This window comes from Grus americana, chromosome 32, assembly GCF_028858705.1.
Source record: "Grus americana isolate bGruAme1 chromosome 32, bGruAme1.mat, whole genome shotgun sequence".
Taxonomy (NCBI): domain Eukaryota; kingdom Metazoa; phylum Chordata; class Aves; order Gruiformes; family Gruidae; genus Grus; species Grus americana.
Genome location: NC_072883.1, coordinates 2,173,164 through 2,185,468, shown reverse-complemented (window position 1 = coordinate 2,185,468; position 12,305 = coordinate 2,173,164). Strand labels below are relative to the sequence as shown.

The 12,305-nt window shown below is 58.1% G+C and overlaps 1 protein-coding gene across 1 annotated transcript; it reads right to left on the bottom strand.

Annotated features, from left to right (window-relative positions):
- Positions 1–261: 261 nt before the first annotated feature.
- LOC129198281 (HLA class II histocompatibility antigen, DM beta chain-like) lies at positions 262–9,965 on the bottom strand. The gene is given in 12 exon segments (XM_054807429.1): positions 262–495; positions 847–897; positions 975–1,070; positions 1,300–1,356; positions 1,685–1,794; positions 8,391–8,441; positions 8,850–8,885; positions 8,992–9,111; positions 9,194–9,372; positions 9,463–9,578; positions 9,581–9,828; positions 9,917–9,965. Coding segments are annotated over 12 exon segments (1,347 nt in total).
- Between the last annotated feature and the right edge of the window lie 2,340 nt (positions 9,966–12,305).

Genomic DNA, 12,305 nt, shown 5'->3' with positions numbered 1-12,305 from the left:
TGAACCTCGTGACTCAACGGGACGGCCTCCCTCAGCCACACATCAGACTTGTACCCTTTCACGTGACACATGGCCATGCAGGGGGTCCCCTTCCAAACATACACCACCCCAGGCAGGGACTGGGCTCCCCTGTCACACATGCTGCACATGCGCGTGCTGCACTTTCCCCCCACCCCATTGCCTGGCACCGGCATTGGCAGCCCCATCGCTCCGGGTGCTGCAGAGACCCCCTAGGACACCCATGTGGGGCAGAGGCCTAACTCACCGGATCTCTTCCTGCTCCACGGCCTCGTCAAGCTGCCCTATTTCCTGGCGCAGCACCTGGGAGAAGGAAGGGTCTGAGTCCCTGAGCCCGCCGCGGCCCTCCTCCAGCCCCCCCAGTCCCGCAGGGCCCGTGGGCACCCACCCGATTTCCCCCGGCCCTTTCGGCACTACCTCATTGTAGCGCTTCTCCTCCTGCAGCCAGCCCTTCATCTGGGCACAGTGCTTGTCCCCCTGCAAAACACCGGGCGCATCATGCGGGCGGCTGGGCTGGCACCTGGGCACCCTCACCCCCCTCCAGCCCCAGGGCCACGCCCACTCGCTACCCCACTGCCCCAGGGCACTGGGAGACTGGGCGACCGGCAGGGCCAGGCAAAGGGAAGTAAGTGGTGGATGCCCCCAGCGTCTGGGGAAAACGGCCTCCCCGGTCACACTCCTGCCCATAGCCGCTGGGCAACCGGCGTGAGGTGACCCTCCTTCAGCCGGGGGGTTTGGACAAGACAAGATGACCTCCAGAAGTCCCTTCAAAGCTCTCAGCCCCAGCCGACTCAGCCCTGGGACTTGTGCAGAGGAGAGGACACCCACCTTGCTGTTGAACTTCTCTATGGCTTCGCGCACCTCCTGATGGGTCTCCTCCTGCGTGCGGAAAGGAGAGCAGGGGCTCAGGGCCTGCAGCCCCAGCCCCCGCGGACCAGGAGCCACTCCACACCTACCATATGCTGCAGTAGCTCCTTGCTCTTTGCCATGTTTGTGGAGCTCTGCACAGAACCTCTGCCGGCTGCTCCATCGGTCCCCAGAGCCTCTGCTGCCTGCAGGAATGGGGAACCATCAGATTCCCTGGCACAGCCGTGGACGCGCCTCGCCTGTGGCGCTGCCCCAGCTTCCCACGTCCCAGCGCCCATCAGCCACCTGCACACCCGCACCTGGCCAGCGGTCCTGCGCGCCCCTCGCCCTGTGCCCGGCTCGGCCGGCGCTAGCTGGCTGCACTGGCACCCCCCTCCCTGACCCTGTCAGGACGGGCCTCCTTCTCCCCTCTACCTTCTGCGCCTCTTCCAGGTTTGCGGGCGTCTCCCTCGTCTCCATCCGAAAGTTCTGCTGTGGGAGAGGAGGGGAAGAGGAGCAGCCGTCAGGGCAGCGGCACACTCCCACGAGCGCGCTGCCCTCCTCCGCCTTATCCCCTCCCGGCTCCCTTCGGGCACTGCCTTTGCCCTCGCGTCCCCTCTCCTTCCCAGCCCTGCAGGCACTGCGGGCAGACAGAGGGACCCCCAGGCCCAACTCTGGACACGGTCCACGCCTGGACGTGGTCCCGAGCGCCTGGCTCTTGCTGACCCTGCTCGAGCAGGGGCAAGGGCACGAGACAAGATGATCTCCAGAGGTGTCACAGCCCCAGGCCCCGGGGACACGGGGAACACTCCACACCTACCAGACACCGCAGCAGCTCCATGCGCCTTACTGACCACGCAAAGCGCTGCGCCAGTTGCTCCCAGAGCACGCGGAGGCCTTGCTTCACCACTTCTAGCTCCATGACTGGACCTGCGTGGTGGGAGCCATGGTCACGGTCATGGTCGGGGATGCCCAGGGCTGGCACGGGAGCCTCCCCCCAGAGAGGAGCACCGTCAGCCGCCTGCACTCACGCGCCTGCAGCCCCCACAGCCAGCGGTCCCGTGCGCACACGCGCACTAGTTCTGTGCCCGGCTGTGTGTGCGCCAGCTGGGGGCTGGGCACGTGGCAGGAGGGGGTGGGGGGCACCCGGGACCGGTCCCCCCCATCAGCCCCAGCAGCACACATGCGTCCTCCCCACCCGGCCCTGCCCCGGCCCAGGCAGCTGCCTTCCCCCCGCCGCTGGCAGACACGCGCAGACCCCCGGCCGAGGGCTGCGGGGACCGTGGCCATCCTCTGTTCTCACCTCCTGATGTGGTTTAGCCCCAGCCGGCCGCTGAGCACCACGCGGCTACTCACTCACCCCTTCCCCTGTGGGATGGGGAGGAGAACAGAAAAACAACGGCAAAGCCTCGAGGGTTGGGATAAGGGCAGGTTACTGGGACAACAAGGGAGAGGGAAAACAATGAACAACAGTACTGGTAACAGATATTAACAATGGGTAATAACAGAGAACAATTTACTGAGCCACCGACCTACCAACCAGATGCTCAGCCCGTCCGGGAACCACGCTGAAAACCGCGCTGCCCCTCCCCTGCCCGACTAGCCCCGCTTTTATGGTGAGCATGACGTCACATGGTATGGAATAGCCCCCCGGCCAGCTTGGGTCATCTGTCCTGGCTCCTTGTGAAATTAACTCTGTCCTTGCCAGAACCAGGACATTTTCCACCCCTTATTCTATACCATCTACGTCATGCCCAGATTATTTCACAGACACCATTTTCTTCCTCCATGGGCCATCACTCTAACGTGTCCATTGAGTTCATTTAGTCCATGGCTTTGGGTTCCATCTGCCATTACAGTCTCTCAGAGCAGGAACAATGGTGCGTGCTGCTGGATTGTTACACGCTGCATCCAGAGTTTCTTCACGGCTGGTGTATCTGGTATGGTCCATGCTCGCAGTCTGGACGTCAAAGATGTGATTTTTTTGATGAAGTTGCTGGGTACCAGTTGAAGTCAGTTCTAGTTCCAAAGTCCATCCTTCATTAGTTTTGGGTGATTCTTATGGTCATACCATTGATACAGTATATAGCTATTAGCATCATGCAATTTAATTTATTAGCTATTTTCACCCAAAATCTAATCCCCTTGGGGTACACGCCGGACTTCCCCATCTTTTCTCATCATCCACCCAGTGCACCCTGGTCCCTGAGCAAAAGCAATCCCACAGATGGGCTTGCCTTTGCCTGAAGCGGAGATAACCCAAACTGTTTTACCCAAAGTATTTTTCATGCGCACTACAGGAACTTTATCTCCTTCTACTGGGTGTGGTAATTTTGATTGGGCAGGGCCAGCTCGATTGGCAGATCCCCTAGTGTTAACTAACCAGGTGGCCTTTGCTAAATGGGTGTCCCAGTGTTTGAGGGTCCCACCACCCATTGCTCTCAGGGTAGTTTTTAGCAGTCCATTGTACCTTTCAATTTTCCCAGAGGCTGGTGCATGGTAGGGGATGTGATACACCCGCTCAGTACCGTGCTCTTTGGCCCAGGGGTCTATGAAGTTGTTCCGAAAATGAGTCCCATTGTCTGACTCAGTTCTCTCTGGGGTGCCATGTTGCCACAGGACTTGCTTTTCAAGACCCAGAATAGTGTTCTGGGCAGTGGCATGGGGCACGGGATATGTTTCCAGCCATCCAGTGGTTGCTTCCACCATTGTAAGAACATAACGCTTGCCCTGGCGGCTTTGTGGGAGTGTGATGTAGTCGATTTGCCATGCTTCCCTATATTTATATGTCAACCATCGGCCTCCATACCACAGAGGCTTTACCTGCTTGGCTTGCTTGATTACAGCATGTTTCACATTGATGGATGACCTGTGAGATGGCGTCCATGCTCAAGTCCACCCCTCGATCACGGGCCCATCTATATGTCGCATCTCTTCCTTGATGGCCTGAGGTGTCATGGGCCCACCAAGCTATAAATAATTCACCCTTACGCTGCCAGTCCAAATCCGCCTGAGCCACTTCAATCTTGGCAGCCTGATCCACCTGCTGGTTGTTCTGATGTTCCTCTGTGGCCTGACTCTTGGGTATGTGGGCATCTACATGACATACCTTTACAACCAGCTTCTCTAGCCGGGCAGCAATATCTTGCCACAATGGGGCAGCCCAGATGGGTTTGCCTCTGCGTTGCCAGTTGCTCCGCTTCCACTGCTGTAACCACCCCCACAGGGCATTGGCCACCATCCATGAGTCAGTATAGAGGTACAGTGTTGGCCACTTTTCTCTTTCAGCAATATCTAAAGCCAGCTGGATGGCTTTCACCTCTGCAAACTGGCTTGATTCACCTTGTCCTTCAGCAGATTCTGCAACTCGCCGTGTAGGACTCCATACAGCGGCCTTCCACCTTCGATGCTTTCCCACGATGTGACAGGACCCATCAGTGAAGAGAGCATATGGTTTCTCATCTTCTGTTAGTTTATTATATGGTGGGGCTTCTTCAGCACGTGTCACCTCCTCCTTTGGTGACATTCCGAAATCTTTGCCTTCTGGCCAGTCTGTGATCACTTCCAGAATTCCTGGATGACTGGGGCTTCCTATTCGAGCCCACTGTGTAATCAGTGCAACCCACTTACTCCACGTAGTGTCGGTTGCGTGATGTGTAGGAGGAGCCCTCTCTTTGACCATCCAGCCCAGCACTGGCAGTCGGGGTGCCAGGAGGAGCTGTGCTTCAGTGCCAATCACCTCTGAAGCAGCTCGAAGCCCTTCATAGGCTGCCAATATCTCCTTTTCCGTTGGAGTGTAGCGGGCCTCAGATCCTCTGTATCCCCGACTCCAAAACCCCAGGGGTCGACCTCGAGTCTCCCCTGGTACTTTCTGCCAGAGACTCCAGGTAGGGCCATTCTCCCCGGCTGCGGTGTACAACACATTTTTTACATCTGGTCCTGCCCGGACTGGCCCAAGAGCTAAGGCATGAACTATTTCTTGTTTAATTTGTTCAAAAGCTTGTCGTTGCTCAGGGCCCCATTTGAAATCATTCTTCTTCTGGGTTACGTGGTAGAGAGGGCTTACTATCAGACTGTAATTCGGAATGTGCATTCCCCAGAAACCCACAATGCCTAAGGCGGCCTGTGTCTCCTTTTTGTTGGTTGGTGGAGACATGGCTGCCATTTTGTTGATAATATCCATTGGGATCTGACGCCGCCCATCATACCACCTTATTCCTAAAAATTGGATTTCCTGCACAGGCCCCTTCACCTTACTTCGTTTTATGGCAAAGCCAGCCTGCAGCAGGATTTGGATTATTTTCTTCCCTTTCTCAGAAACTTCCTCTGCTGAGTTGCCCCATACAATGATGTCATCAATGTAGTGCAGGTGCTCTGGGGCTTCACCCTTTACCAGTGCAGTCTGGATCAGTCCATGGCAAATGGTGGGGCTGTGTTTCCACCCCTGGGGCAGTCGATTCCAGGTGTACTGGACGCCCCTCCAAGTGAAGGCAAACTGTGGCCTGCACTCTGCTGCCAAAGGGATCGAGAAAAATGCGTTAGCTATATCAATTGTGGCATACCATTTGGCTGCCTTTGACTCTAGTTCATATTGAAGCTCCAGCACGTCTGGCACGGCAGCACTCATCGGCGGTGTGACCTCATTCAGGCCACGATAGTCTACTGTCAACCTCCACTCTCCATTGGACTTCCACACTGGCCATATGGGACTGTTAAAGGCTGAGTGGGTTCTGCTGATCGCTCCCTGACCCTCCAGTTGACGAATTAGCTTGTGGATGGGAACCAGGGAGTCTCTGTTGGTGCAGTATTGCCGCCGGTGCACAGTTGTGGTAGCAATCGGCACCTGTTGCTCTTCAGCCCTCAGCAACCCTACAACTGAAGGGTCCTCCGAGAGACCGGGCAAACTAGACAACGGTTCCATTTCCTCCACTTCCAAGGCGGCTATTCCAAAGCCCACCAGTAGCCTTTTGGGTCTTTGAAGTACCCTTTCCGGAGGTAGTCTATGCCCAGGATGCACGGAGCCTCTGGGCCAGTCACAATGGGGGGCTTTTGCCACTCATTCCCAGTTAGACTTACTTCAGCCTCCAACAGAGTCAACTGTTGGGATCCCCCCGTCACACCAGAAATAGATATCGGTTCCACCCCTTCATAGTTCGATGGCATTAGGGTACACTGTGCACCAGTGTCCACTAGGGCCTTGTACTCTTGTGGGTCCAATGTGCCGGGCCATCGGATCCACACAGTCCAATACACTCTATTGTCCCTTTCCTCCACCTGGCTGGAGGCAGGGACCCTCTAATCCTGCTCATCATATTCACTACTCATCTCTTGCAGAAAGGACTTAGAAGTCCCTTCAAGAGGGTCATAAGTGCGATCAGGCCTTCCACTTGATCTGGGGGGCTGCGTGGTGGAAACTGGAGCAGCATTCCTTCTGGAAGAGTCCCTTTGTACAGCTGTCTTGCCTTGTAGCTCATGTACATGTGCCCGCAGGGTTGAGGTAGGCTTCCCATCCCATTTCCTCATGTCTTCTCCGTGGTCATGCAGATAAAACCACAGGATACCTCGTGGTGAGTATGCTCCATATCCCCTCTCCGGAGCAGAAAAACGCTTACTCCTAACAGCTGAAATACGGGTCTGCGCAGGTGGGGAGTACGATATATCGTCTTTGAGTTGCCGGACGTCCTGGAACAGTTTCCGCACAGCCAAGACGAGGGAGGAAGAAAGGCTCTCTTCATATTGCCGGAGTCGGCCAGGCACTTCATCCACTGTGGGTGCCTCTTCACTCTTCCAGTTGATGACTGCCAGTGAGTTGGCGTACGATGATGGTGCACTTCGTACAAATTTTCGCCACGTGGGTCGGGTACATTGGACTTCATCAGGGTCCGCGGGCAACTGTGCGTTGTCTGGATCATAGTAAACCGTCTCCTGCACAGCTAATTCCCTCAGATATTGGATACCTCTCTCCATGGTGGTCCACTCGCCCGGCCGACATACATCTTTGCTGAAAGGATACCTTTCCCTCACACTTGACAGGAGTCGCCTCCAGAGGCTGAGGGCCTGCGCCTTCTTCCCAATTGCCTTGTCAATGCCCCCTTCCCTAGACAAGGAACCCAGCTGCTTGGCCTCCCTGCCCTCCAGTTCCAGGCTACTGGCCCCGTTATCCCAGCAGCGGAGCAGCCAGGTAATAACGTGCTTCCCTGGAAGGCAGCTGAAATCTTTCCGCGTATCTCGCAGCTCACTCAGGGACAGGGATCGGGTGATCACTTCTGGTTCTGGCTCTTCTTCTTGTTCTCGTGATGGTCCCGGCTCATCATCATGTCTCACTAAGTGAACCAATTTCCTTGTGTATAGGGGCGACTGATACTGGTATGGGTTGATCTTTTGGCTCGGCTACAGTGCCTGTTGCGGGGGTTTGGGCAGCTGCAGGGCCTGTTGCAGGGGCTTGGACAGCTGCAGCGCCTGTGGGTCCGCTCTCTCCCCCTGGATGGTGCTGTCTACTGTCAAGCAGTGTTTGATAGATTGTGGCCAGGGCCCAGCACAGCAAGTTGTGTCTCCTTAGAATCCCCACAGCATTTTCCTTTCAAATATTCTACCATTTTATGAGGGTCTTGCAGTTGTTCAGGAGTGAAGCTCCAAACCATTGGGGGTGAAAAGGTCTCTAGATACCCGCCCATACTCTCCCACATGCCATGCCAGCCCTGACCATTCAGCCTTGGGGAAGATCCCTGGGTGGTATTCTTGAAACAATTTTTGCTAACCCTGAACAGGAGTTGGAAAACATTCAGGAGACCTAGCAATAGGAATATACTGGCCTGAACATTCCAAGGGTATTCAAAATTCTCAAAAATTGTCGTGACCAACCAAAAGGGAAAAGGGGAGGTGAAAGAGTGGGAGAAGGTATCCCCCCCGTCTTCCCCATAGATTGGGTGCAATTATTAATCAATTCTGAAAGATATTGACCAAGGTACGGGCCTGACGAAAATGCTACGTACAAGTACCAGCTCAGACTCATGACTTTCCATGATATCTTATCATAAGTCATTATCACACAATACAACAATATGAGAACAGGAACCCCTCTTCCAGAGGTGATAAACAGCGCCGCAGGGATTACATAGAGTAAACACGGGTTTACAAACCAGAGCCATGTGACCAAACAGAACATCATTATGACCAGAGACTGCTTCAAGAACATTAAAAATGCTTATAACAATTTTGCTGTAACACACTTGGGTGAGACTTGTCCTTATGACAACCCCTCATGCCCCACGTTGGGCGCCAAAAAGACTGTCGTGGTTTAGGCCCAGCTGGCAGCTGGGTGCCACGCATGGTGAATGCCCCCAGCGTCTGGGGAAAACGTCCTCCCCAGTCACGCTCCTGCCCATAGCCGCTGGGCAACCAGCGTGAGGTGACCCTCCTTGAGCGGGGCGGTTTGGACAAGACAAGATGACCTCCAGAAGTCCCTTCAAAGCTCTCAGCCCCAGCCGACTCAGCCCTGGGACTTGTGCAGAGGAGAGGACACCCACCTTGCTGCTGAACTTCTCTACGGCTTCGCGCACCGCCCGATGGGTCTCCTCCTGCGTGCGGAAAGGAGAGCAGGGGCTCAGGGCCTGCAGCCCCAGCCCCCGCGGACCAGGAGCCACTCCACACCTACCATATGCTGCAGTAGCTCCTTGCTCTTTGCCATGTTTGTGGAGCTCTGCACAGAACCTCTGCCGGCTGCTCCATCGGTCCCCAGAGCCTCTGCTGCCTGCAGGAATGGGGAACCATCAGATTCCCTGGCACAGCCGTGGACGCGCCTCGCCCGTGGCGCTGCCCCAGCTTCCCACGTCCCAGCGCCCATCAGCCACCTGCACACCCGCACCTGGCCAGCGGTCCTGCGCACCCTTCGCCCTGTGCCCGGCTCGGCCGGCGCTAGCTGGCTGCAGAAGGGGTGACATGCCCCTTGGGGACAGGGGACAGGGACAGGCTGGATGTGCCGTTACCTGCAGGGGAGTTGTCTCCGGGGAGGGGAGTGTAACCTGCAAGAGGGAGTAGAGGGGGTGAGGAGGCTCTGTGTCACCCCAGGCCACAGTCCCTGTCCCCCCCCGGCCACTGTCCCCATCGCCGTCCCCCCCGACCGCTCACCCAGTGCCGGTGGCCTGGCCCGGTACTGGTAGAGGCCGGCGATGAAGGTGCTGAGCCCCAACACCATCAGCACAGTGGCCGCAGCCACCTTCCCCATCAGCCCTGGCGACAAGGTGGGACCTGTGGGGACACGGTGGGGGTGAGCAACGACGTGGTGAGGACCCAGGGGTCTGGGTGGGTGTCCCGTCCCCCCCCGACTCACCCCAGTCCTCCAGGAGGGGCCGGTCCAGGCTGGCGTGTTGCACTGAGCACGTGAAGGTGTCTCCGGCCAACGGGGCCACCATCAAGGTGACCTGCGCCTGGTAGGTCCAGTCACCGTTGGGGATGGCGGAGATGGGGGGGTGCTCACCGGGGCCCACGACGTCCCTGTTGTGCAATGTCCTCGTGCAACATCAATGCACCGTCCCCATGCAATGCTCCGTGCAACACCCGTATGCAACCCCCATGCAACATCCCCGTGCAACACCCCACGCCACACCCCACGCCACGTCCCCGTGCAAAGCTCCTGTGCATGATGCCCCTGTGCAAAGCCCCCGTGCGCTGCAGGCCTCACTCCTCCACATCACCATCTGGGCCCAGAATTGGGGGGGGTCAGGTCGTCACAAGCCCAACGCCGGGCTTCGGCGCGCTGCACCCAGGCGGTGCCGTTGTTGAGGATGGCAGCGAGTTGGGTGGCGACGGGGTGGAGCAGCCCCCAGTCACAGGGGACGAAGCGCTGGGCGTCGGGGTCGTAGCAGACCAGCGGGTTCTTGTTGAAGACGAGGGCCAAGTTGAAATCCAGCATGGAGCCGTTGGCCGCCAGCGGGCAGGAGCTGGCCACGTGCACCAAGAAGGCGCCTACGAGGGGGACGCGGGGGTGGGCAGGGTCCCCAGGGGTCGGACCCCCCCCAAACCTGCTGCACGCCCCTGTCCCCCCACATCCTACCTGCCCCCCGGCAGCTCAGCACCAGCCCCAGCACCCCGAGCACCCACATGGGCGGCTGTGGGTGCTGGTGCGTCCGGCACGGCGGGCGAGCTCCGGCCTCTCCCTGCAGCGCCCGACCTTCATTCCTGCCACCGGCCCGCTCCCTCCTCCTCCCCCTCCTGTTCCTCCTCCTGCTCCTCCTCAGGGCTTATCCCCAGGGATTTGGCCCCGGGATCCCACGTCACCGGCGATGGGCAGCGCAGGGCTTCGCCCCGAGGGGACTGTGCCCCAGGGCTGGGCTTGGCACCGCGGGAATCCCGCCTGTCCCTTCCCAGTGGGGAAACTGAGGCACGCCTCTTGGGTGTGGCTCTCTGGGGAGTGCAATCCTGCTGCACCCCAATAGCAGAGAGCAGAAAAGCCACCACCACGTCCTCCCTGTGGCCAGCTGCTGCCCTTCCATCCTTTGGCAGTGGGGAAACTGAGGCACGCCTCTGGGGAATGGCTCTTTGGGGATGGGGCACGAACCAGCCCAACCCCAATAGCAGGCAGCGGAGAAGTCATGGCTGCACCCATCTCCCAGCCTTCCCCAGTGGGGAGCCGCAGCGGCTGGAGCAGGTGTCCGGCCCATTGCACCTGCTGCCCAGGAGCAGGGCCCTGGGGACCCAGAGGGGACACTCACTGCAGCCAATACATGAAGCTGCGTCTCCTCGCCAGCAGGTCCCTCTCCTGCAGGTCAACACAGAGCAAGGACACTTGTCAGGCACTGCCGCGCGGTCGGGACAGCTGGGGGTGCGCGGTGCCCCTCCGCCTTGCGCAGGACTACAGCCCACGCGTGGCTGTGAGCTCCATGGAGCAGTCTGCCCCTTACCAGCTGTGCTTCCACCACCTCCGGCAGCACAGTCTCCGGCACCTCTGCCTCCTTCTTCCTCTGCTGCTGGCTGCAGGCAACAGGGCTTGGTTGGACGAGTTACGGACCTCCATGGCCACGCGGGGGGGTCCCCTTGCAAACATACACCACCCCAGGCAGGGACTGGGCTCCCCTGTCACACATGCTGCACATGCGCGTGCTGCACTTTCCCCCCACCCCATTGCCTGGCACCGGCATTGGCAGCCCCATCGCTCCGGGTGCTGCAGAGACCCCCCCCGGACACCCGTGTGGGGCAGGGGCCCAACTCACCGAATCTCTTCCTGCTCCACTGCCTCTTCAAGCTGCCCTATTTCCTGGCGCAGCACCTGGGAGAAGGAAGGGTCTGAGTCCCTGAGCCCGCCGCGGCCCTCCTCCAGCCCCCCCAGTCCCGCAGGGCCCGTGGGCACCCACCCGATTTCCCCCAGCCCTTTCGGCACTACCTCATTGTAGCGCTTCTCCTCCTGCAGCCAGCCCTTCATCTGGGCACAGTGCTTGTCCCCCTGCAAAACACCGGGCGCATCATGCGGGCCGCTGCGCTGGGACCTGGGCACCCTGTCCCCATCCGATATGTTCCGTTGGCTCCCTCTGTGGTGCCCAAGCGTGGCAGCGTTTGTCGAAGCAGGTCCCGGAAGGTGCGCCAGGAGGACAGGAAGGAGCAGAAAAACTCCGCCGCTTACCAGACCACGTGCGCCCCCTTATATAGGGTCCCACGCTCATGCGCAGATCGCGGCTGCGTACGTGCCGTTCGTGCGGCACGTGTGGTACGTGTTGCCTCCTCGGGAAGCCTTTTCGCGCCCTGGCTCTCGCGCATGCGCACAGTGGCGCTCGTTCGCAGACCGCGGGGGAGGGGGGGAAGGGGGGGCAGTGCCCTCCGAGGCAGGACGGTGACGCAAGGAAATGGTGGTGTGACGGCAATGTCGAGACAAACTGCATACCGTAGCGGTCCGCTCCACCACCCCGTGGCTCGACATTGCAGTCTCCTTAGTGGTGGGGGAAAAGTGGAAAGAGAAGGAGAAGGTAGAGGGAAGAGAGTAAGAGTGAGAAATAGGGACGGGGCAAAGGGAAGTTGTGGGAAGGAAGAACGACGTGGGGTATGGTAGAGGAATGCTCAATAGCAAACGTTTAACTTTGCAGAACAAACTTGAAAAATGAGGTTAATGAGGTAGTTTTCCATTACAGCAAACATAGAACAACTGGCAGGTACGATATGGGTACTAACATGCAATCTTTCTCTCAGACAATTTGGGAATTTGAAAGGGTTTAAACAATGGGTACTGTGATTGGCTCTGACTGGTGAACGGCACGGATCCGTTTTATCAGGTGAGGTGGTAGGAACAAATTGCGTATTAGATACTACATGTCGGATTAATTGAATAAAACAAGGGATTGCACATGGCAAAAATAGTAAAGCGACAACTGCGCATAGCAAACACAATAGCAGCTGTTTTACCCACGGTGGTCCCGGTAACCAGGACCACAAATTACCATTCCAACCGTTCCAGG